The sequence below is a fragment of the Falco naumanni genome, chromosome 1 (genome assembly GCF_017639655.2).
Source record: "Falco naumanni isolate bFalNau1 chromosome 1, bFalNau1.pat, whole genome shotgun sequence".
NCBI classification, from domain to species: Eukaryota; Metazoa; Chordata; class Aves; order Falconiformes; family Falconidae; genus Falco; species Falco naumanni.
In genome coordinates, this window is record NC_054054.1 from 121782045 (window position 1) to 121808564 (window position 26520).

A 26520-nucleotide genomic window follows, 5' to 3' on the forward strand; every position below is an offset into this window, starting at 1 on the left:
GTATGAGTATCTTTTGTTCATTCAGTGACACCAAAATAAATCTAGAAACACAGGTTTACTTTATTAAAAGTAACCATTTCTTTTGTGATCTTACAAATAAACACAACTGGTTTTTATTCTCTTAGTGACAGAAGAACAACATTGTCTACTAAAACACTTCTTGCACGGTTGGGAAGGATTGGACCTACTGTCACAGCAGCTCTTGCAGCAGAAGCCAGAGACCTTGCAAAGTCTGTCCGTGCCATTTTGGAAGTAGATTGTGAGTGAGTCTGTGCGTCTTTGTGTGTGTGTCTGCATGTATACAGTCACATAAATAATTCCTTTCCTCCATCAGATGTTCTGGCTTTCGCATCATGCTTGCCAGTTGAGAGTAGCACGTTTGAGTAGTCACCGTGTGTGTGTCGGGGGGGGTGGTGTTTCCAAATAAAGGAAAAGTGGCGTGAGTAGAGGTTCTGTTTGGGTTGGGGTGGTATAGGTATATAGGTAAGGGGTCCAGAGTCCACCTGTCCAGAGTGGTATAGGTAAGGGGTCCATCTTGTAGATGGTGGCAGACCTACAAACACGGGAAAAGGGCTGCTGCTGCTAAGGGCTGTCCCCTTTGGTTTTTTAACCCTAACCCTCAGCGTAACCTAACCTTACCCTGCCCACAGTCAGAACCTTCTGCAATTGGACTGTTTTCAAATGATGGTTTGGCCACATTTCTATTGTGTGCTTCACCCAGCAGAGTTTGTTCACTGTATTATTTTTTCATTTCATTCCAAGATTACAGAGCTGCCTTAATTCTGGCTGCTTAAGATTTAGTCAGTACTTCCTAGGACTGATACAGAATGCAGAATGAGGGAAAACTATTGTCTAGAGTTAGAAGTGGTTTTCCCTATCAATGCCCTTAAAATAATAAGGGCATTCATTTCTCCTTAACTTTAAGCAGATATCCCAGGGCAGTTTATTGCCTGCATTTTACCAGTGTCAAATGGGTGTAATAATAATGACCTTATTTAAGTACATTGGGTATATTTTTCAGATTCACTGAAGATTGTGGAATAAATAATAGTGAGACTTTTAGAGAAAATATATAAACAAAGAACAAAAAATAAATTAAATAAATCTTTGTAACAAACAGTGTTTTGCATTATAATGAAATCACAGAATATTTTTGGACCGTAATTTTCCTTCCGGGAAAATGCATTGGGTATTTCTTCATGTTATTTCTGATAGCATGTGTGGTGTTTTGTTAATTGTCAGTCGAAAATTTCTTGGAAGCCAAAAGCAAGTTTTGTTCCTCATTAACTATTCTTTTACTAGCTTTTAATAAGAATACGGTGGTTTAATAAGTCAAGAAATTTTTTCTTGTTCTGAAGTCTAACTTGGGTGTGGTAGACATTTCTGAAAAGACCTAATAATTCAGAGGTACACGATACATTCTGTTCTGGAAGGGTTGACTGGGCAAGTGGTAAGTCCTGTGCAAGGCTGCAAGGCGAAATTAGTCACCTATCACAGAGGGCAGTAAAGCCAGTGGATGGATGGCACTGAAGACTGCAGCGATTTGATGCCACAGGGCAGATCATTTGGAGATCTCTCAGTGGATTCAGTTTTTCTTTTTAGTTCTGTTCTTCTGTTTCCCTTGCCTTTTGCACAGCCTCTTAACTTTTGGGTTCATCGACAGGCTTTTGTCTTAACAAAGACCTCATGGAAGGAAAAATAGAAGTGTAATATTAAAAAGTTGTTTTGGTTCTGTTAATAGCATGCATATCTCTTCCAAAAACAATATACCCAGGGCTTTCCGTAGTTGAAGATCATTTTGATCTAAATGTTAGGAGGAAATAGTCAGAAGTCAGCGTCACATGGGATTCTAGAGACTTCAGTTTCCTTGTCTAGGAGACATCACCTGAATCTCACTGGTGGGAATATTTTCATTGACCTTAATGGGCTTTAAGCAGCAGTAGTGATGCAGTCTGAGTCAACAGGATTTTTGAATATAAGTTTTAATAGCTCAGTATCTGAAACACACAGATACAGATCCTACTTCCAAGATGCAAAGGATGCATCAGAATGAGATTTGTCCAGATTTTTAGAAGAGCAGAGCATTATTGTCAAGGATTTTTAAATGTGAGTTTTGAAGTCAGGAAATGACCCTGAGGAAACAAATCCTTCAGAGCTTTTAAATCGTGTATCAGTTCATTAGCAAAAAAGATAGACATTATTATTTAAAACTGGACTTGAACTGGCACAATAAATTATCCATAGCACTCGAGGACGGTGCAGGTTCAGTGTCAGTTCAGTGAAGCCCTTCATCAAACTGTAATCAGAATATAAAGTTATTCCAGATTACATTTTTTTTCTGGAAAACTTAAGGCAGAAAATTAATGCCAAAATGAGCAAGATTAAGATTTCCAGAATCATGTAAAACTAACAGAATTTCCTGACTGTAGTGTTCTATTTTCATACCGGAATGTTTACAACATGTTATTCTGCTGAATGTACAGGAACGTGTATCAGAGTGTCTTAATGAAGATTTTATTGCTGTGGGGAGTGAGTGTAGCCTGCAGTTTCATTTGGAGATACGTGTACATCCTCAGGTCATTAGCAGAAATCTGTGCCCATCGGTAGAAATTGCACTAGTTCATGAGCAGTTGACATAATAAACTGCATGCAGTAGGAAATCTAAGAAGCAGTGGTGCCTTATTGTACGGTTCCAGGTTCAGATCATCGATGTGATGGTATATTTTGGTCGTGTTCACCTATAGTTGAACAGACACGTCAGTTCTAATCCAGCTTAGATGGATTGATTTGCAAAATCAAAGCAGAAATGGCCTGATACATTACAGGAGTTTTTGGAAAGCTGGTGGCTTATGGTTGACAGTAGTGATTGTATCAAAGATGATTGAGATGATTGAGTATCAATTGTTTGAGAATTGATTCAGAAAGGGACTGAATAAAAATGTTTTTTGAGAAAATGTTTCAAGATACAAAAAAGGTCTTATTTGACATCATATGTGCAACACTTGCTTATTATGTTACTCTATGGGGAAGAAAGCAAAATAAGAGGGTTAAAAAAGTTGTTCAGAAGTGTCCAGAATATTAGAGTTAAAGTTACTGGTGGAAATGAAAAGAATAACAGTGGCCAGGAGAGGAGATAATTGGTTTTCCACCAGTGACAGTGGTAGAGTCCTGTCGCATTGAGTTGTTTCTATCACACTACATAGGAAATTGTGCAAGAAAAACTTTTGGTTCTAAAGGCAACTGAATTCTAACATGTGGTTGTGTCAAATGTAATAGGTAGGGTGCATGTTAGAAAGCTCTGGAGCCACAGCAGGGATCCATTTTGTGAACCTGAGAGTTAAAAATAGCTCTGCAGAGAAGGATTTAAAGATTGAACGTCATCCTTCTGAGTTCATTCTGATTTGTAGAGTATTACAGATAGATTTGGGCTCTGACGAGCTTGTGTGTGAGATTAAAGCTTTAAACCTTGCTCGCTTTCTCTCTCTCTCTCTCTCAGTAGTTAAGGCAGGGTAACTGTTTAATAGCAGTCTGTCTGCAGTCCTCTATGCCAGATTCTCACAAAATGTTTCCCATGTGATCATCTGTTTTCTTGCAGATGAGCTGTCATAAAAAGGGGGCTCTTACATACATAGCATTTCATAACTATCATACATCAAAGAAAAAAGTATAATAGGCATTGCATTGCCAATTGAAGGTTTTCCTTTTTTCCAGAAAGATCCACCACATAATAGTTTATTAATGAACTCTTAGGGAATGGGTGTTAATATTTTTGAGATTGCTAAATGGATTAAAATGTGTAGGTGGGCAACCATCACGATATATTTCATCATGTAAATGGAACTTCTCTTTCATTATTTGCTTCATTTTGTACTACATGAAGTAAATAGCCCTAACCAAAATACCTTTTTGATTCACTTACAATGCATGTGTAACAGTCTAGGTGCAAGGACAAGTTTGTGGAGTGTTCTTCAAAAGAAAACTGCTTCCCTTGTTAAAGATCATCCTTGACAACCAGGTCAAAATGACATATTTAAGAATTAGCCACACAAATGATCCTCTTCCTCCAAAACAGCATGACATTTTGCTTGAGGGTTTAAAGAAGTTCAGTGTATTCCTGAAAATCTCCAAGTACATATTGCCTTGTGATAATGCTGCAGATCGGTTTTCAGCTTTGTAGGTTGAATGACAGCAATGTGAAGTCAGTTAGGGGATTCTTCAAGTGAGGACTCTGTTTAAAAAAAAAAAAAAAAAAAAAAAAAAACAAAAACCGAACAAATAAGAACCCCCTGATTTTCCAGCACTTACTACTACAGGATCCTCAAGATTCAGAAGCGCAAATAAGAAAGTAATAAACGGAGTAATCAAGCTCATCCCTTGGAATATTCATCCTTTATCTTCTTGAAAGACTGTAAGCTATTTTTAGAAACCAAGTCTTGAGAGGCCTTTCTGCTTTGTAGAATAGAAGCATCTCCTGAAGACATAAAATTACTTTCATCATACAAAGGATAATAATGCCTTGCTGAAAGAACTGCAGCATTTAAAAGTAGTTGCTGGCTGCACTTAGTAGACCATATGGTGCAAATCATGCTAAAAAGAATTGAGAAAGCATTTTCTTCTTTTCTGTCACAAAATTAGAAAAGAAATATACTTGGTACTGGTAATGGCCAAAATCTGATTAACCCTGGAACATACTTATCTCTTCGTAAAATAGCAGGCAATCGGCATTTTGAAAAGTGCACTAGCATAATGCAACTTTCAAGTATTTTTACTACTAATTTTCTCACTCTGCCTCTGAAATTTCTATCCAAAAATACAGTCCTGCTCTTGTTGGTATAATCCCAGTCATCAGTATCCATTAAGTGCTATGAAGCCTGCTTCTCCACTCAGCAGGAACTCAAGCAGTGCATCTTGAACTATTTTTTTCCCAATCTGTTGTCAGCCCGGGATCTGACACATGGCAATCATGCTGAAGTTCAATAAAATGATCACCAAATGAATGTAGCTTCCATAAATCCTACTTGTTTTACTGATACTGATCTTGTTAGTCACAGTAGTTTCCATTTGATTTTGAAGATCCTACAGGCAGCATATTAGTTGCCTAGTTTTTGTATTCATTCTCCTTGCATGCTGTCTATAAAAAGAAGGCAATGGAAACTGCTGGTGGTCAGCGTCCGTTAGTGCTTGTTCTCGTGATGGTTAAGTTGCTTTTGATTTTTAGACCATGGACAAAGTTTTACATCTCAGGCATTAAAAGCTGAAATACGGAATCTATCCATTTCTCAGGTTTAGGGTTTTTTAAACTGTACTATGGTCAATTGCCAAAACCATTCCATATTCAGCAAAGTGTTAGGTGTCTCTTCCCGTTCTTTTGACATGTGGGTGGAACAGAGATCTAAGGTAGAGTAGGAAGTCTTAGCAAATAGCGATTTTGCTATTGTGAGAAGAGCTAATGTTATTAAGTAATTCTATTTCTTTTATTTCTTTGTTGCAGCCTGGTGTGTTTGTTTATTACAACAGAGTGACTGCCATATACATTATTACTGTTTCATTCTTGAAATTAAAGATACAACGTTGCTATAATTTTGTACAGGTCATCAGCTTTAGTACACGAGGAGAGTTCTGAAGATCCTGTCATATAAGCGTGGGCAGTTCCCCTCCTCGCTCCCTTTTCGGTTTATGTCTGTACATCAAAATCCAGATGTAACTAACACATGGGCAGGCATACCCTGGCTAGCTTGACTTTTGTTACTTAGGCTAGTGGTGTTAAAGATGCATTTTCAGAGGCTGAATACCAAAATTAAGAGTCATCTGTTGACCCCCAAGAATACTGTCTCACTGCTAGCATTTGCTGAAAGTCATGCTGCTACGTCTTTTTATATTTTTAGTATCAGAAAGAGAAGATTACTTCCTGCAAGATGATCTTTGTGGGGACAGTTCTGCATTGCGAGTATAGCATACCTTTAATATTCTTTCAGCTAATAAAATAGAACCATACCTTTTCCTCCTTGCTGGAATTGCTGCTTGGGAAGGAGCAGCATAATAACAATTAAAGAGATAACTCTGTGCATTCATTGTTCTGGCAAGGCCATAAATATTTCAGTGAATTACTGAAATCCGAAATAGAAAAGACCTATTAAATTATACAATGTATATCCTGAACACATCTGTACAGCTCCTCTTTTTAATAGTTTATGACTAGCAAAAGAATTAAAACGTAAAATCAGTGCTGTATGCTTTTAAGAGGTTATGTTTGTCAGTTAAACATTTTTCTGAGACAGTACTTCCATTAGAGAATATTAATTTGGTGAAATTAAAATGTATTGTTTGTTTGAAACTTTCAACAACAGCAAAAGAGGTGGGTTTTCCCAAAAGGTAATTTATCAGCTGTTTTATTGTGTGGAAGATTTCAGTCCTGCTAGTCCCTGAAGGTTGAAGATTTTTTTTTTCTCTCAAAACAAAAATAATTAATGTGAGGGTAATTTCATTTTTGTAGAAGTGATAACAATAACTTATTAAATGAGCTTTTTACTGTTGAATCTTTTCTGGGTTGACATTTTAAGAAAAAAGATAAATCCCAGAATCACATTGATAATTTTGGAATATGACCTGGTCATCAGTGGCTCCTACTTGCAGAGTCATGCTGAATTTTGAATTTTGAGCTCATAGGGACCGCTGTCTTTTGCCACAGAATGTTGCCACTGTGTTCCTCACGTAGCATCATGACATTATACCAAATGTTTTCAACTTCTGAAGAACGATGTTCTAAAATCCATTTTCCCTTAGACAAGAGCAGGAGTTAGGTGTGCCTGTAACGTGTCTCCCTGGCCTCCGCCGAGTTCTGAAGGCAACATGAGACCCAAAGCCTCTTCCTTGTGTAGCTGAAGCATCTCCCAGTTTGTCTTGAATTCGGAATTTATTGAGTTACTTGTTTTCTCAGTCTCATCTTGTAAAGACAACATAGAGCAAGACAAGATAAAGCAAGACAGAGGCTTAATGCTCAGTGCATCACTTGATGTAGTCTCTGTGGGGCAGTGGTCTTCTGGTTTCCAGCTCTGCTCAACAGAAACCTTTATAGGAACTAGGATCAGTTATCTTCCAGTCCAACGTGTGCTCTGGATTGTAGGTCCCTGCTGTCAGCCGTGCACTGTGAGTGAGTGACGCTATGCAGAAACAGTGGCTATGATGCAAACAGATAGTTTGTCCAAAAATTAAACTTAAGGTAGCAAGAAATTTTAATGTGTTATTTTAATTAATTTGCGGAGTAGCCACATTTCTTTACTGATCTGAAAACTTTGCTAGTGCACACAGGAATATAATTTGGGAATTTAAATAGAACGTAGTAATTTTCCTTTCATATCTTCAATGATGTAAACTGAGAATAACCCTTGACTTAATTTTAATTGTTTCAATACATAATACACATGAGATGAGAAGTGGATCCCTTTTGCCCTGTAATATGGACATCATTGAATTTTTGCCTCATTCTGAAAATGAGAATGTTTCATTAAAAAACTGCTGGCTTATCAGCAGCTCTTTAGACACACCGCAGATCAGATCACAATAAGAAACCCAAAGTTGAACAACTTACGTACTTTCAGAAAAATTAAAATTCAAAGTTGCATAACAGGAAAAATATTTCTCTAATCCTCCGAAAAAAATCCAAGCATATTTAATACAGTTTTACAAGGACACAGTCAAGAATTTAAAACCTTATTCTACATAGCTGTTTACTTGCAGCAAGACTGAATTTTCTGCAAATCATTTAAATTTCTGATGTTGCCTGCATGGTAGATACAAATGAAGAGCTGTAATTCCAAAAAGGAGATCTGTCCAAGAATTTGAAAATATTTCATTACATCCACTTCAGAAATGTAATAGTGTATAATATTTAAAATATTTCCAATATAAATTAAGTTAAAATGAGTGGGCATGGAAATTAAAAATGGAGCACTAGACCTGTGAGACAAGTCCATTCTTTAGTCTGTAAATCTAATATGACCTGCTTTATTTACATAATTTATACACCCTGATTAAAATTATAATCCCCATTTTAAAAGGAATTCAAGCCATGAAGCAGCTGACTCACTCATTCATAGAAAAGAAAAAAGAAAAAAAAAAAAAAAGCAAGGATTTAACAGAAGTCTCCTAAATTTAATAATTATTTTTCTCACTAGGTGTCATATTGATAGGAAATCCTGAAAGCAGCTTTTTTTCCTCCTTGGATGGTAACCTATATTACTAGAATCTATTACAATATAGATAATATTCTTCTGAGTTCTTAGATAACTGACAAGTTCATTAGTTATAAAAAAAATCGTTTGGTTTTGGTTTGTCGTTACTTTGTATGTTTATTCAGTGCATTTTCACTGAACAAAAATGTCAATTGGTGCTTTGCCTGTGGAACAGTGTCAAGTAGCACCCTTACGCTGTCTTACCCTCTTAAAATCTTCATCAGAAAAGGAGAATGACTAATGAGAAAGTACAGAGTTAAGAACAGACAGCCATAGCCTCCATTAAAGTTTCCTGCAAAAGTTTTACTGATTTTGGTTTATTGCCTTTTTTTATATTTTGATACTACTTGATGCTGTATTTCAGTTCTGTCTGCTTGATCCAAATTAAATTTTTTATGCATGGTTATCCACATATTTCAAAGCAATTTGGATCTATAGCTGTGGTTTCCAAGCTGTAGTTTGTCAACAGCCACTGAACCACAAAACTCTTACACCTGATTTACAGCTTGTCTACAGAACCTTAATCCTTTTACATTCTTTCTCATTACAGGATTCATTATGATAATCATGAGAATTTTTGAGGATGGGTAGTGATCTCTGATTTAAACATGTGAGACCACGGAGCTGTAGCATCACCACTGCTGAATCAGCAGTATTGAAGGGCATACCTGCACTGAAAATCAGTGCCTATAATGTTATATAAATAAGGCCAGTGAAGCCAAATGAAGGTTGAATAGTTTGTTAGAAAAGTAGTGGATAGACAGCAAAAATCTTCCACGGTTTCACCTTTGGCTGTCTTTTTGGTGGCGGTTGTCTGGTTTGGTTTTAGTATTATTATTGGGGTGTGAGTTCAGGTGCTGTCTGACAAGCTTGAAAAAACATACTGTAAAGCCCATTTCCTTGGTCAGGGTTGGTTTGGTTTTACAATAAATACAAAGGAGGAGACAAGCAAAGAGTAGTTTGGTGCATAATATAATTAAAATGCATTACTCCTATGAGCACAAGACATAAAAATGCCTTGCAGATGGGAAGCAGAAGAGATCTCTGCATGTAATGTAAATTGTACAAAAGTTTAGAAAACTAGCATCCACATAGTATTTTACCACCAAAGAATCAGAAAAGACGCAGCTAGAAAGGACCTCCAGCAGTTAAGCAGTGCATCCACCTGCCTCCAGCACCATGAGTTATATCTGCATTAATCCAAACAGGTATTTGTCAAGCATACTCTACATTTTTTGTGGGCTAACTGTGCCCATCCTTAATTATCTTTGGCATTAGAAAGCTTTTCCTTTGGCCTAAATCGTTCTCATTGCAGTTTAAGCCCATTACTGCGTGTCTTCCTATATTTATTGAAAATACTCTGCTACTTTCCTTTGTGGCAGCTTTGAACATATTTGAAGACTATATCATGTCTCCATTCTGTTGTCTGTTCCCCAAAATGAACTAATACCAGTTTGATCATTTTTTCCTTTACATAGCATGTCTTCTAGCCTTTTCTTCACCCTTTTATTTCTCTGAATTCTCTCCAATTCATCAAAATTGTGTTGAGTTCTGTAGTTGGAACTTTCCTGTAGAAGACAAAAATGGAATAGTAAGTGTGTTTGCTTTAATATATAGCACAGCAGCTCTTACGTCCCCAAATAGTGTTCCCTTTCCCTGATAGCCTGAGGTTATTGATTCATATGAAGTTTGGGCTTTCCTGTATTTCCAGAGCCTTTTTGAAGGCTTTTGAAGCATTTGTAGGCTGAACCCAAACCACTTGCTGTTGTGCAACTGATTATTCGCACCTAGGGTAGGGCTTTGCTTTTGTCTTTACTGAATTGCACGCTATTTATTTCAAACATTTGATCGAGTTAGTCAAGCTCTTAACAAAAGTCTAATCCCGTCTTTCAATGACATTTCAAAGAAATGTCCGTTTACAAGTGGGCTTTCAATCCTGATTTATCCCTGAACTTACATATTTTTCTGATTTATCCTCCTTACTTGGACTAAAACCATGTTTTGTTGAATGCGAGTGAGGAATGACATTGTTTTCACCTGACTGGTCTTACTAGTGGGTATTGTTACAGGACCTAGCAATTAGACCCCACTTGTTAATTTCCTGTCCGAGAATCAGAATGTTACAGTAATTATGTCGAAGCAGAGAAGCTAGATAAAAGGTGAACGCTATTAAGGATGGAATATTTTATAGTCTGATCGAATTAAAAAAATACATTTAAAGTGTCATTTATGAACAAGTTGCTAGCTAATTTATTGGTGATTGAACATAGTTATGTTATTCCCAATGTTTCACAGCAAGGAAAAAGACAATTCAATCTTTAAAGACAGTTCTTCAATGTGACCTAGATTTCAGAGCTCTGTTGCTGCTGCTAGAAAAGCAATTTATTCTCTCTCCATTCACTTACCTTTAATGAGAAGAAATGAGTCAGCTTTTGAATAGGCACTGTCTGTACTGACTTTCAAATCAAAACATTTTAATAATGAAAAACAAGTAAGTGATATTATTATACCTTAAAATGCAGATGAGCTAACAAGATTAGTGCAGTCTCATTAGGTTAATTTCCAGCATCTCTGAAGGAAGACTTCATGAAAGAGCAGACCTTCAGAAGTCTTAGGGACTCGTTTAGTTCATACTGTGACCCCAGTATGAAAAAATTAATTGACTTTGTGCCTCTTCCCATACAAGTTGTACTTGTACTTCCTCTTGGTAACTATGGAGACTGAAGTCAAAACTCTCCAGCATCAATGATTTTACTGGATGGTAAATACTTCCTAAATGGTCCCTCTATTAATTTCTGTTGACATAATGCTTAGAATTTTGGTATGTTAATCTTTAATTATAGTATGATGCTTTGGCATAAGGGGAGAATTAAAAAAATCTTCTGAATTTTGTAGAAAGGAGATTCACATTGCTTAAAGCCAGAGGAAATGTACAGGTGGGACAGGAATTGAACCTTGAGGTCCCTCTCAGTTCCAGATCAGTGCCTCGAACTCAAGGCTGACATCCCTCTCCTGAGCTGCAAGCGCATTTCAGATGTAGCTGGCCAGTTATCGGGAGCAGTGGGCAACCCAACGTCTCCCTGCGGGTACCTGTGCACACCAGCCAGGCAGCAACTGGCTCGTTATTTCAGGTACCAAAAACTAAACCAGCCATAACCGTATGGAGCTGAACCAAAGGACTTGTGCGTACTTTTGTGCAGTTAATGCTGAGTTAATTTTCTGCGGCTCCACAACTGTGAGCATCCTGGGAGAGCTGGCAGGGGCAGGGGGATGATCAGACCTCTGTTTCGAATGTCAGAGTATGCTAAAGCGATCAGCCTTAAGAGGGTTGGTGTGCTTTTCTGTCAGTTCCCTCAGTTGTCACATTTTTTCACTTTTTTGCAGTAGGTAGGAGTGAGAAGCTGAGGGCTAGCAGAGTTACTTAGACATATATGGTGCGCAAGTGTGAGAATTTAAATGGGAAGAAGTACAGAGAAAGTTGATTGCCAAGAATGATATAGGAAGCTTTTGAAAAGTATATTTTAAGGAGAGTTTGCAAGAGGAAAACATAATCGCTTGGTGCTTATGAAGGAGACCTAAATGAGGTACAAAATGTGCCTAAGTCTCGTACTAGATCTCTTACCTTGTCCTGTAAAGCATATGCATTGTTAACTGGGAGTTAAGGATGGAGATTTTGCCTTGCACTAGTGATTGCTACGGGTATTACGTTTGATTCCTTTACAGTTAAGGTAGAATAAAGTATGCTAATTTAGGCACAGGGTGCATTTTTCTTCACTTGGGATTTATAACAGAAAAAGGAAAGATTTCCTAACTTCTAAGAACTTTTGACATTCTTTTCAGAATATGCTGGCTTTAAAGTCATGTCTTTCTGTACACAAAACCTTTCTTCAGCTGCAATGTTTTTTTTAACGGGCTAAAAGGATATCTTGTGTTAATGTATTTTTACAATTCTTGATTCAAAAGGAAAAAATACGACTTTGGTCTGTACTTATTCTTAAGTGAGCTCAGCAGAGAGTAGTTCTGTGTCTCTCAATTGTAGGTGGTTCATGCCAGCCCCCTGCACAGTTTAATTTCATCATCAGTGCAAAAAAGTAAGATATTACTTAGCAGGAAAGGCATATCATGTAATACTATTGCTTTTTAGATCTCAGACAATTTCTGCTCAACTCTAATTTTAGACAGTCATTATAATTTGTTACCAATGAATGCTTTCTAATTAAACTTATATTTAACGATCACATGCGTCAGTGAGCAATGTGAGATGACAGTGATGGAAGTGGGTGGATAGCACAATAGATGGTGACAAGAGAAGTTGATAGAGTAAGGAAAGAAGATGGATGAATTCCAGGACAGAGTAATTGTGGGAGCAAGAGAGTAGGGAAACTGAGGAAAAAAAGAACCGATTTATTGCTGGGACATAGAGTGAAATATTCCAGGCTATTTCGATTTGCCTAGTTAGTCCTGGTGGTGAATGCCCCATGTGCAGAGGCTTGTATTTCTGGAATAAAAATGTGTTATTCCAGATTCTTTTTAATCAGTTGAAAGTGGATTGTACCAATTCAGAACAAGAATGTTCTCAAGAGGGTACTTCTATGAATTTAACTTATTTTTTTAGCCTACGTGGCATTCCCCAGTTATGGACCAGTTCCCTAATTCTATAATAATGTTGTCTGTCTTCTCTTCAGCACTTTGTGATTCCTAGGTATAAAAAAAAACTAATTTCAAATTAAATTATGCAAATATGCCTCAAAAATTAATTTGTAAATTGTAGTGTATTCAGTCATAATAATGTGTTCTGGAAATAATAATGTGTTCTTGACAAATCACAAATAGACAGCATCATGTTAATAGTCAATACTGGATGAGCATAGAAAAAACCCTGCAATTAATTCATAGAAATAAATATTTTTTTAAAGCTGGGTGAAACTGAAAAAAATGTAATGGGAAACATGCTTACCATTTTTGAGACCTTATCAGGGAGCACTACTACTTGCATGGTTCTAGGGTATTGTATTTCTCTTGCTGTGTCACTGATTGAGACTCTGTTACTGCAGCCTTTAACATTAACATAAAATGAAACATCTTTGAGTTGGCAAACTAAAGCAGATGGGAGCCACCAGGGGATAAGTAGCACTGGTTGGTTTTTTTGGTTTTCTTCTTTGCAGCCTTCTCTCTGAAGGAGGTAGATTTCTGCATTCTGCAGTTTTCTAATTTTCTGTATTGCCTCTGCCCTATCCACAGATTCTTCAACCACAATAAACAGAAATATGGGGGGTGGTCACTACATTCTTACGTGTTTTCACTGGGCAGCCAGTAGCATTTAAGTAAGAAGCCGTGTAGGAGAATAATACAAAAATAATGGCCAGATAATCAGTATATTAAATGCGTTTTAAAAAAGCAAATAATAAAAGCCAGTAGATCATGCAAAATCCAGTGTTTGTTCGGAATGAGCTAGTGTTAAATTCCTCTGTGCTTTCATTATCCCTTACCTTCGAGGGCATATGCTCTCCTGACCTAAGGACTAAACAAACCTATCATATCCATGACTACAATAGCTATAATGTTGAGGGACATTCTGCTTAATAGTATCTTGGCCACCTCAAAATTGCTTGTTGAACTTCTGACTATCAAATGTGTGTTCTGTGAAAAGACAGCGTAAGGTAGATGTGATACATATTGATTGTATTATAAGCATATTGAAATAATAATCTTGGGTTTTTTCAATGTAAGTTGCTGAATAATTACTTTTTCTGGAAGGTGATTAAGTTACAAAAATAGTAATCATTAGTAGTACGTTGAATTCCTTTCATGTCAGTATTTCAAGGAATGCAGTCCTCCTTCAGCTTTTTGTATGCTAAGAGTCGCTCCCAGTTTCACATCAGTAGCTGGTGTAGATGCTCAGATTCCAGCCTGGGACAGTGGGTAATGGCATGAATCTTCTGGTTTACCTCTGGGCTAAAAGGAGGACTTAACCCCAAAGCTGATGGTGTCTTTTGTCAGCTGCTAGTGGCTTACTTACCTTTCCTGTTCCCACAAAAGTGTACTTTAGAAGAACAGTTTCTATTTGGTGACGCAGACAGCTCAGTCCTTAGTTTGCTGTACTCTTCCCGCTCCCTTTAAAAGTCAGAATATTCTATAGTGATGTTACTGTAAAGTATGTACTGCAGGCTCCAGTGACTTCTGCTGTTGCTGTATAATTGGTTCTACACATTTGCCATCAAGTAAACAGAAGAAACTCTTTTATTGCCTTTAAGTGCGTTGTGCTTATTTTTTACTTTCACTAGTAACCTGCATGAATAAAAATGAGCATCAGCTAAGACTGCTTCTCATTTTAGTAACATTCCAAATTGCTTGAATCCTACATTACCTAAAACTTTATTTGAAACAAGAATATTAGTCTCTACTTGAAAAATATGTCATTTCACAGTGTCTCAAATACTCAGCTTGTGAAAAGGCACATTTTAAAAATAATGTTTCAGGAAGATAAGTCTTCATCCTTGAAGACCCGTAGCAGCAACCTCATTGCTGGATGAGTACAGCTCTCACTTATTTCTGAAGAAATTAAGTGCACATGCTGGGCAGAGTCTGTTCTAGATTTGGACTTCCGTATGCGTTAGCTAGGAAAGCAGTATGTCTGCAGTAATGTCTGGTCACATGTACTAATTGAGGTCATTCTTATTTCCTTAAATTAGTCAGTTAACTGGTCGTTGTTCACATACTACAATTTCTGTTATATCCTTACTGTTTCTAATTAACTGTACCAAGTTATTCACAGGCAAGTATTAGAGTACAAGAAAAACATTTGTAACAGTTTGTAATGTCAAAATTACCATAAATATCTTGAAGTTGACAATATAATCCTTCAGCACAAGAAGTGAACGATTTTATAACTCTCATTCTAAATTGTAACTTGAGATAAGTGTTTTAATAAGAGATTGAGTTTGCCAACAGAGATGGGTCAGTATTTTATGATTAATAGGAAATGGGAAAACACAAGGTCATCTTTCAGCGTGCCCTGAATATCCAAAGTAAGAAAAATATTTTTCCTGAAGCATGGTTTCTAGGAACAAGACTGAAGGGAGACGAGCCAATCTGCCAACCATACCTTAAATTAGCATAAATTTCAGTTGCTAGTGTTTCCCAGATGTCTCTACTTGAAAACTACTTACTCCATCTTTGTTTTATTAAATTGCCAACAACAAAAGGAAAAGCACAATTGCTTTAAAATGGAATTTGATATGTGAAAGAAAGGAATGTCCCCTTAGCAGAGTATTATTCATAAAATGAAACACATTTGTTCGTGGGAAGAGCACTCAAAATGGTCTAAAGAATAAAGTGGCACACAAGCAAATGCCAGAAGTACATAGTCACTTCTGAAAGCTGGATTTTTGAATCTGAGGTTTTATACTTAATTCACAAATAAGCATTAAAATACAGTATATGTTACGGACAGCCTCAAAAAATGAAGGGCCTTTTTATGCCTGCACCCCATTGAATACAGTCAACAAACAAGGCTGTGTATTTCTCTACAAATTTTTGCTTTAGCTGTGTCAAATTGTGTAACTCACAGAGGAGTTCCTCTGCCAGCCTCACATCATACGATACCTCTAGTCTCACATCTGGGATATTCCCGTATTCCAGTAGCACTCAGAATCCAAGACCAGATAACTCAGAACCAGCAAGTCAGATCTTCAGCTTTCCATCCTCTGCATTGCCCAGAAAGCTCAAAGAGAGGAGCCAAAGGCATGAGGGATCTTGGCTAATGAATTTTGCATTATCAGTGAGGCCACATGAGGCAGGTTTAAATGTTGATAAGAGCTGTAGATGGTGGATATTGAAAAGATCAGAATTCAAAACCTCCTTTATCAAGTGACAGAGAAAACTGTTTATAATGTCCTTTAGCAAATCTTGTGTATCAGAAATACTTTTAGTAGGTAATTCCTGTTTCTTAAAAAGCATCGTCATTTTTGAGAGTCTATTATTAAATACAAATAAACTATGAGGAAATAAACAAAGGGCAGTTCTGGGCTAGCTCATGCTGTCTTAAAAAAACATGTATAACTGGAAAAGTCAAGCTAGGTAAAAGGATATGTAAAAAAGACATCCTTGTTTCTGTTGTTGGTCAAAGAATGTGTTCATCGTGAAACTGAAGGCTTGTACTGTGTGGCCTTTGAATTCCAGATAGATATTACATCCCTTTAGCTTGATACTTCATATTAATTCCAGATGAGGCGGTTTAATGATACAGCCACAAGATTGTTTAGCCCCAACAGGAGACAAACTGTAGCCAGACATCCTTTTGATGGTGGATGATGAAGCTATGAATGCTACTGGAAATAAGTTTATGCTTCACAAAAGAGTTTTTAGGGTGAGATTACCAACTCTGGTAGGTGGCTATCCCTAAGCTCTCTTTTCAAATGCATCAGTAATGTCTGTGTGACTGCTTATAATGGAAACAAGGTTTTAAAGTCTGGCCTTGAGGCCAAAATAAAGCACTTAACATACTTATCTTGAAGCATCTAAATAGTCCCACTTAGACCAAATCTAGATAGAATCCTTGTGAAGAGTAAATTTTTGAACCATTCTTACTACAGTCTCTAAATCTCTCATTTCTTTTGAATGTTTTGATCAGAAAATAAGAAGAATAAAAAAATTTGGACTGTGTTTAGATGTTGGGGAAGTAACTCAATTTTGAGTCAACTGAATATTCATGCTATGATATCTGCTTTTATTAGTTTCATCTGCTGATCTCCACATTTCTTTTGCTTTAATGTTTTTTTAACTAACTTATTGGGGAAAAAAACCCACATCCAAGTACATTACTGCATGGCTTCTAGGTTTGATAACTGCCCAGTAAAATGAGGCTTTTTCCTAATATCTGTATTTCCCCCCTTCTTCCTTTAGGGATATACTTTGATCATGCTATGTGCAGCTTTTATTGAGGGAGGGCACATGCATTCTGTCTTGGAAACAGTAGGCAAAATCTTAAATGTCTGTTGCTTCAGGAAAGTTTTTAGTGAGGGCTGATGCTTATCTTTCTACTTACTGCAGCCAGCTAAGTCGTGTTTTTTCTTTGTCCTGCAAGTCTAAGAAAGTGATAAAGATCGATTAGATCCACAGTGTATCAAGCAGCAGGAAAATTCTGTTTGCCGTAGGGTTTCAGTGCCTTTCTGCTTTATATAATGTTAATTTTACAATAGTGGTTATCACAGCAGGCATCTTGCAGCTGAGGCAGCAGGCAGTCCCCAGGGATACTGCCTTGCTGCTCTGTGACCAGCTGCAAGGGTACTTACTGGTAGACATACAACAGCAAGTGGTTTGTTCTCTTTGGTTTTCACACGGAATTACAGAAATCTCTTTTGCATTAACCCTAATTAAATGCATATACTCAGAACAAAATAATGGTAGGTTATAATGTATTTTGGCTAACATGCACTCTCAGGAGACTGTTTATTCTATTTGGGCAAATGGTGCTTTGGGCTGTATCCATTTCTTTTGCATGTGTAATTACATTTGCAGTTTTACCTCTTCTTTACCTTGCAAAAGGTAAATAATCACAAATACTTCAATGGCAAGAAGCCCTGTATATTCTGCTGATAAGAAATTATTTTTAAATATTGTAAATCTGTAATTCTTCAAAGATGATATATGCAGACAACTGCAACCAAGATATATTATTTATGAAGTTTCATCAAAGACTGTAGCAATTCACAGAAGAAATGATAAATATGTAGGCAACCTGAGACTGCCAGAGTTTATCTAGGCTAAATCCTGTGTCTTCCAGATTATATTTTTGACTGTTTGAGCTCCTTTACCTCCTGTTTACTCCAGGTGAGAGCTTTGCAGCCTTTCAAAGCAAGTACTAGGACAGGCAACAAATCTGACCCTGGAGGGTGTGAAAAAATAGAGCACTAGGAAGTAGATCAACTTATGAATGATTCATGGAGAAAGTGAGCTTGAAGGAAGTGAAGACGATATCTAGGGAAATAGACGATGCAAAACATGAGAGCCGCCTGGCTACCATGGGAAATACCAAGAAATATAAGTACAAATCTAACCGTGAAGGAAAGGAGTAAAGGGAACAGCAGTGGAAAACTAGTGGAGAAAGATTAAAAATGTGGAAAATAAAGGCATTAAGAACCCTACAGATGTAGGTGGAACTTTGAGGCACGCAAAGAGTAGGTAGATAGGATACGCCATCTAATGCGTGTAAAGTCAAGGAGGCAAATAGTGCTTTGGAGGTATCTCCAGGGCTTCATTTATAGATGATAAATGTACTCAGTTTTTTTGAAAAGCATAGTCTTTTGTGGTTAAGAAAAAAATACAGAGCATCGGTTATGATTGCCATCTGCATCCTGTTCTTCATTTAGGGGTGAAAAAAAAGACATCATTTTAATCAAATTCCTAGTGAAAAATGTGTAATTATCATTGATGAATGAAACAGGTGATATAGGGGATCTGTGTGAGCACAGAGCAGATGCTGACGTTCTATTCATGATACGCGTTTGCATGCAGGAATGAGGAAAGGCCAGGGCAGATGGAAGCAACTGAAGGATGAATGCTGTTGCCATTTAGATCATTAGAAAATATCCCTGTTAAATAAAGGTCCCATCTTTTGTGGGAGAGGAAGGAAGAACCAGTGATCGTGTCTAGCATAGTTAGAACTTAAAATACCCTTTTCTTCCTTCCCTCATGATGAAGTAAGAGCCTGAAAACTGTTACGCAGCAGCTACCTTGTATCTAAAGGGAAGTAGCTGTGGATTATTCTCTCTGAAAGGTAGTAGGTGGCATGTTTTGAGGAACAGATTGTATAGATCTGTTCTGAACTGAAAATGGGAAGAAGCCTGAGATAAGTGACTAATACGGGGTAAAAGTGAAAGGGGAAAAAAAAGTTAATCCAATGGGCTTTTTGCTTTTCAAGCTGTAATAGACAGTAATGGTGCTGTTCTACAATTACCAATTCTCAAGTTCCCTTCCAGAATCCTGGAGTTCTGGTAGACTTGTTGCTCTTCCCTTGGTGCCTGCAGGTATAATTACTTCTCAGATGGTTTGCACCTGCTTCAGCATGCCAAGTCATGATTCAGTAGCTGTAATCTTTATCTTTAAGAACTGAAGTTATCCCTTTCCATATTTTGAAGAAGTAAAGGACCACACTAGCGGCAAAGGTGTGATGATGAGAGAGAAGAAAATGAGCCTTTTAAGAAAGAAATGCCCCCCAAAATGTATGTGTGTGCACTCAGGGCATTCCTTGGTATGAAGTAGCTTTCAAAGATCATATGGTGCGTGCAGTCCAGCACATTTTCCAAATAAAAGTTTTATATCGAAAGCAGTCTCACAGATGGTTCTAATGAGCTGGTCTTTGCGATATACTGTGGCTTGAACAAAAATAGTTTAACTCCTAAGGCACTAACATTTTGAGGTGATTTTCAAGCTAAAGCACTTCCAGAACAATCTTCCATGCATATTTTACTTTTATATATATTTCTAGTCTCCAAAAAAGGGAAGTTTTTCAGGACCTTGCACTTTCCTTTATATACGTTACAGTATAGTATCGCAAAACCATACATCAGGAGCATTTTTGCACATGACTGATGCTTCTTCAACACTTTTCAACCCTACAAACAGTTGGCTTTACTTTGAACAAATAGTAATTAAAAAGCTAAAGGTTTGCTATGAAAATTTTATTTTTAAAGTGGTGTAGTATAGTACCCAACCAAAAGTATTACTCATCATTCTCATGGAGGGGCCTTTCAAACTAAGAACAAAGTCCAAGACTTTAGTTTTTAAGATTAGTGTGACTAGTAGTTACAAAAGAGGAAAAGAGCACAGTTTCTCAGTGCATGTAAAAATGGCACCCTTTCAGAATTATTTATTTTAATTTATGCTAAACATTGCAGTATTAAATACTTTAACTCCCGGAAACATTAGTGTAAATTACAAAATTAAGCAATGTATTTAGTAAATCAACCTTTGTCAGGATACGTAGACACAGGTAAGTATCCATACAAATAGCTGTACATATTTTCTCTGAATCTGACTCTAAGCATCTTGGAGTTTGTGTCTAAATTCCCAAAGAATTACGTATAAACAGAGAAGCTGGTGATAAACCAAACAGCAGAGGATTTCATTCTGCCCAGACTTCTCCCTCATGTAGTTACTAGCATCTGTAAAAACAGACCTTGGGGGACCACAGGCATGGGGAGTATTTTTGGTCACTTCATACAGGTGTAAATTATAATAAAAAAAGAGTTAACTGCAACTAATTTGACCACACTGTCAGCTTCTATAAAAGAAATGCTAGTAATAAAAGTATCATCAAATGGTTTATAGCTCTGTAACACAGCAAATATTTATTAAATTGTATTGTTTATCTTACCTGTTATGAAAAGAGTAAGAATTCATTTATAAGCTTTTTATGACATGGTTTGAAATTCCAGCACTCTAACTTACACCATTTCAAAACGACATTCTTTGTGTCACTTAAGCTTTGACAGATATCTTATTTCGTTATTTCATCTTAGGTCTGCCTTATGGATGGGAAGAAGCTTATACAGCGGATGGAATCAAATATTTTATCAAGTGAGTAGTTCTGTGGAAAACTGGGCCAGAGTTGATATAAAAGTACATCAAACACTTTTTTAAACCTACAATTAATGGAAAATGAGTAAAATAACAAAAGCTGTCATATGTTTTATATACATCTTTATTACAACATCACTTGTTCTTTTCTGCTTTTTGTGACTTCACTGCCCAGAGGGTCCTAGAGGGCTTAGTCACAAATCCAATGAAAGTCAGTGACAACTGTCCCTCTCAATCCTTCAGATGTCTTGGAAAATGCTAGTCCACATCACTGAGAACTTCCCCACTTACGTGTTTGACCCTATAATGGACCCAGGAGATAAGAAAAAAAAAAAAAATATCTCGTCCCCTAAATAGTTTACAAGTATAAATATCTATTTTTTAAAATGTCTTTATATTTCGGGGAAGTGGAAAAATTCTTAGAATTCTTTTAGATTTTTAGAAGCTAATGGTGTGGTTTCACCTAAATCTAAAGTTACTGATGGGTTTTTTGATGTCATATCCTGCTCCCTTGTGTGGGAATAAGTTGTGTTCCTGCAAGAGGGTGAACGAACAGGACTGAAAGTGTCTGGTTACATTTATAAAATGATCGAGAGATTTCCAGTTGCCATTCCATTCATTTAGAAGAGGTTTATACTTTTCATTTTATCCTCTAGACCTTTTTGTAATTTTTAAAAAAATTTCTACTCTAGACTTTACACACAGAGGATAAATGGAGGCTTACTAACTTGAGTATCACAGAATGTTGACGTTTTACAGCATCACTGGCCACAGGTTAAGCAACTTTTATTCCATTGATAATCCCACTGAAGCTGCAGCAGGTGCAACAGCCTTCTCTCATATTCTGCATACATACTACTTTTGTTCTTGATTTCTACCCCATGAAAATTACACCTACAGTTTCCATAGGGTTTGCTTTCTGCATATTTGAGGGGGTGCCAAAGATAAAGGCATATTCTTCATATCCAGCTTATTAGAAGTAGTTATATTAACTAATATGAATTCACTGACAGGTGTTCAGGACAGATGTTGCAACAGTAAGCAGTTATGCACACACCCCCAAAAAATTACAGAACAATAGGTTTGTGTCAGGAGTTACCTGTGGCTTTGTGGAGGATGTTGCAAACAAATTCATTTTTCAAAACTTTCCGGCGACTAGAGGAAAAGTGACATTGATAAGATGTTACAATATAACAGTGTCCAAAGCATAAAGAAAACCTCTACAAAGGCTTTAAAAGCAGTTAATCATTTGGAGATGTGATTGGGGAGGGGGAGGGGGGGAAATTCCTTAGTGATCATTTTTCTGAAAGAATGTAAGAAAAAAATGCAATGCAGATTGATTATTTACAAAAAGAAAAAAAAGATTTTATTATTTTAACTAAATCCAAAATATGGTTTATATCTGGCTAATGTCTTTCATGTAGAGAATGGAAAGCTTTTTTACAATTACATGCTTGATAAAAGCTATAGGAATTTGTTGTATTCTGTAGGAAAGATTATTTTTTTCTATTGTATTCTCTGATTCGGGAGAAAAAATGCATGAAAAAAAAAGTAGCTCATGGTGAATGTCCCAGAAGCTTCAAGAAGTTATTTGTACAGTATGCTGTTGTTTTTTCCAGAATATAGGGAAAATTAATTCATATAAGGGGTGGTGGTGGTGTGTGTGTGTGTTGTTCTTCTAAAAGATTGACAGAATTGGTGAAAAATATAATTCATCTTCATTCCATATATATCATGAATCATCGTTTATAGCAAGTTATTCTAGCTGCTAAGACTTGCACATTGTTTAAATCTTGTAAGGGCCACTGTTTTGCAGGTGGACTTCCACAGTCTCCTAAAAGACAGGAGGGGCAGCAAATAATTCTTTGCAGTGAAATAAAATTACTTTTATCCCCAACTCTTATAAAAATCACGTAAATAACAGTGAAGTTTATGTATTAGCTAGCCAAGAAAAGCAGTGACTTTTTTTTTTCTTTTTTTTCAAGCATACTGCTCTGTTGTCCTTGACTCACCCCGTGGTGCCTCGAGCTAGATGTATTAAAGCAGACATGTTTTCTTCTGCAGAGCTTTCCAAACACACCATATATGATCCTGCATTCCAGCTGTAATCAAAGGGTGGCTTTCCTTTTCAGGCAGATGTAGGTTACTATATGGGATTTATACCAAAAAAAATTGTAGAAAAATAACTTAGGAAATGAAAGTGAACTCAAAGCCGGTTTCATAGCCATGGAAATAAATACAAGAACAACTATTAAAATAGAGCACTGTTCCTGTCTGTTGACACGGGGAGCCATTATAGGACAGTTGGAAAGTTAAGGAGGATGCTGGATTCTGTTGTGTAATTGGAAACTGAACTTGAAGACAGTATTACCTAGCAATTAACAGCAAGTAAAATTTAGAAACTGAGTAGAAGAAATCTCACATTCTTGAAGTATTCCCCCCCCCCCCCCTTTTTTTTTTTTCCCTGGTTTTGTTACTGTGCTGCTCATACAAAAGTATTCATCTTGATGACTCAGCAGAAAGCTAGATTTGCTGAATATGGACAAGAAATGTCAAAGTTCTGTACTTGGCTGCTGAGCTATTGCTGCTGTGACAGTAAGATGCATATTAGCAACAGTAGAATCTCAGCTAATTAGGTGGTGGAAGCCCAATTTGCAGAAAGCATCAGATGTTTTGCATGTTATCTGCACTTGCTGAAACTACAGATTTGAATCCGTTAGTTCACATGAAGCTTTTTCAGGAATTTTTGCATTGATCTTTGATTGTTAATGACTTGTGAATGTTCTTCCCTTTAATTACAAGTGATAGTGCCCCAGGTTTTCCATCGTTGTTACCTTCTGTGTAATCTGTCCTGTAAAGTTCTACATGTCAGTCTTTATGTGGCAGGCAAGGAAAATCTGTCTTTTAATTGCAGAGACGGGTAGGAGATCACCTTTCATGACCATTGTCTAAAAACTTCTGTTCTGAATGAAGCCACCACGCTGAAGTAGTGTTAAGAGCTCTAGATGCAGTTCATTAGAATGGAATTAATGAGCACTGCAATAAGACATCGTGGTAATTAGTATTCATTTTAACTGTTTCCTTATTTTGCTTTCATCACTGTTTCCAAATGCCTTTACAGAGTGTAAGCCAGGTTTTTTGCATGCTTGAAAACTCATACCTCTTACTACACTTTGTGATGTGTATGAAGTCAGAGAAAGTTAACTATTTAGAGCAAGGAGCAGGGGTTGCACAAGTCCCTTGTTCCTGACATTGAATGGTAGAGATTTCAAGATGAAAATGCTACCCAACATTGAAAATACCCCTTTCTAGAAGGAACTTCACTAGAGGTGCACCTTACCAACTGATCCTTTTCAGTGGGATTTAATCTTAATTGTTTAAAGGGGGATTAGCAGAATAGTTGATACTTTGCAGCCCTGGTACTAATAGTGTAACCTTCTTGTTCTCTTTGGCTGTGAATTTCAGTCCTTTCATTAGTGTTTAGAACAGCCAAAGCCATGAGGGCCTTAAGAGTGTTTCAGTGTTTCAGCACTAGCCCACTTCCATGTATACAAACAGAAAAACATAATTCCCAAAGTGTAGCCACAATTAAACTGATCTTATATGTGAATTGTCAGTTTTCATACTGTGCAGTTAGGCTGTGAGGCTATAGAGAAGCTGCAGTGGCTCTGTTGAAATCCACAGCAGTTTTACAAGATGTTGAGGACCATCTAATATTATTTTAATTAGTAGTTGCCTTCAGTTCCAACAGGCTTTATTGGGCCATCAAGTAGCTGAGTCCATAAATCTATATGTTATAAATCTAATGCAGTAAACACCCCAGAATGGAATCTTAATAGCACATAAGCTTGAGACAGCTTGCTGAGAAATTTCCATAAATATCTCTGAAGGGGGTGTAGCAATATGAAGTGCATGAGAAATCAGAGTTTAAAAGAAGCAAACCAGCTGGCTTGTGTTACACACTAAAGTAAAACCCACTTATGTGAATAACTGACATGAATAAAACATTTACATGGCTATATTTCTAAGGGGCTGAACAGCTCCCTTTACCTACCGGGGAAAGCTGTATCTTGTCCATGAATCCTCACCTTAAAACAATTTTTGAAACCACCTCTTTTATTCAGGAAATCATTTCAGTCTCAGTAAATTATTTCCAATCAACCAGGTTGCTAAGATCGGTCACAAAGTACTGGCAGGTGTGAGAAAACTACCTTTTAGACTGCTGGTGTGTCATAAACTCACAGGGGTTTGTGCTAGGCATTAAGGTCATGTGTATAGGTTTACCGTGAAATTGCAAATAGTAATGTAAGGGTCTCTGAGTTACATCTCCGTATGCATTGGAAAAAAAGCAAAATCAAGTGTCTTACTAATATAATATAATACAATTTAATATAACAAATAAAAATTAATAGTTACCAGCACAAAAATCACATCAGTAGACTCAAAGGTAGGGACAAGCTTCATTGCTGCTATAACGGTGCTTTCCTCCTGCTGGAGAGTAATGGTTGAATTTGGCCCCAGGTATGTTTTAAGATAACTTGGTATACTTTCAAGTAGTGGAGAGGGCAAGCAGTATTTTATTTTGCATGTAGCAGTACAATCAGTCATTCATACATAACACCAGATTCATGTCCCATCAGTTAATGTGTAAGAGGAATGTGTTACTGGTGCCTGGTTTCCGCACTGGTCTACATTTGGTGTCACTGTTCATATCAGCCAGCTTGGTCGAGTTCAGATTCTGACCTCGTTTGCTCAGAGTGACAATTCAGTAGCCCAGTAGGGTTTTCAGCAGTCCATTGCAGTTCTGAAATCACAGAATAAAATCATAGCGAGGTCTAGATCGGAAGGGATGTCTGGAGGTCATCTCGTTTAACCATCCGTTGAAGAGTAAGTTATCCAGAGCCCTGTCAAACCAAGTCTTGAATTTTTCCAGTGAGGGAGATTCTACCACCTATCTGGGCACCCTATTCCAATGTTTAGCTGTTCTCACAGTGAAGAATATTTTTTTTTTAATCTAGACAGAATTTCCCCATAAGCAACTTGTGCCCATCGCTTCTTTTCTGTTGCCATACATCTTTTTGAGCAAAGTGCTCTTCTTCAGAACTACCTTTCTAGGTATTGGAAGACTTTTGACACCCATCCCCCTGAGCTTTTTCTTCTCTAGGCTGACTAAACACAATTCCTTTAACATTTCTTCATATGTCAAGTTCTCCAACCCTCTAATCATCTTGGTGACCCTCCACTGAATCTTCTCCATTTTTTTCCATTGTCTGTCTTGAACTTGGAAGACCAGTGTATTGAAGAGACCCCACATAATAAGGTAAAAAAGTTTCATATTAATTAATTTTACTTATTAGATGATTAAAGCTATTCTGTTGTAAGAAATTCAATTACTGATTTTCTAATAGAAATTCCTGTCCCAAATTGACATTTTGTCTGTAAATTGCAGAAACAAAAGGGGCCAATGAGCCCCCATAAAGTATCACCTACACCCAGATGTGTATGTATGCGCTTACCAGTCAGCTGGGAGGCATTAGGATGGGAAAAGTTTTGTAAGTAAAAGAAAGGCCGTCTTGTTCACTTTTAAAGCTAGTCATGTGGCTGGTTTTGCCCAGGCTTCATGCAGGTGTAACACTGAACGAGGTTACTAAGTGCTGTCACCGCTATCAAAACTAAATTTCACTTTTGTTGTGTGCATTGGCATTAAAAG

The 26520-nt window shown here is 37.0% G+C and overlaps 1 protein-coding gene across 8 annotated transcripts in view; it reads left to right on the forward strand.

Moving 5' to 3' along the window:
• Positions 1-26520, forward strand: part of STXBP4 (syntaxin binding protein 4) — a 76170-nt gene that overhangs the window by 36831 nt on the left and 12819 nt on the right. For all 8 annotated transcript variants that reach the window (XM_040581864.1, XM_040581867.1, XM_040581870.1 and 5 more), the window contains 2 exons: positions 126-259; positions 20753-20810. In XM_040581864.1, coding sequence (XP_040437798.1) covers positions 126-259; positions 20753-20810 — 192 coding nt within the window. The remainder of the gene's footprint in view (positions 1-125; positions 260-20752; positions 20811-26520) is intronic.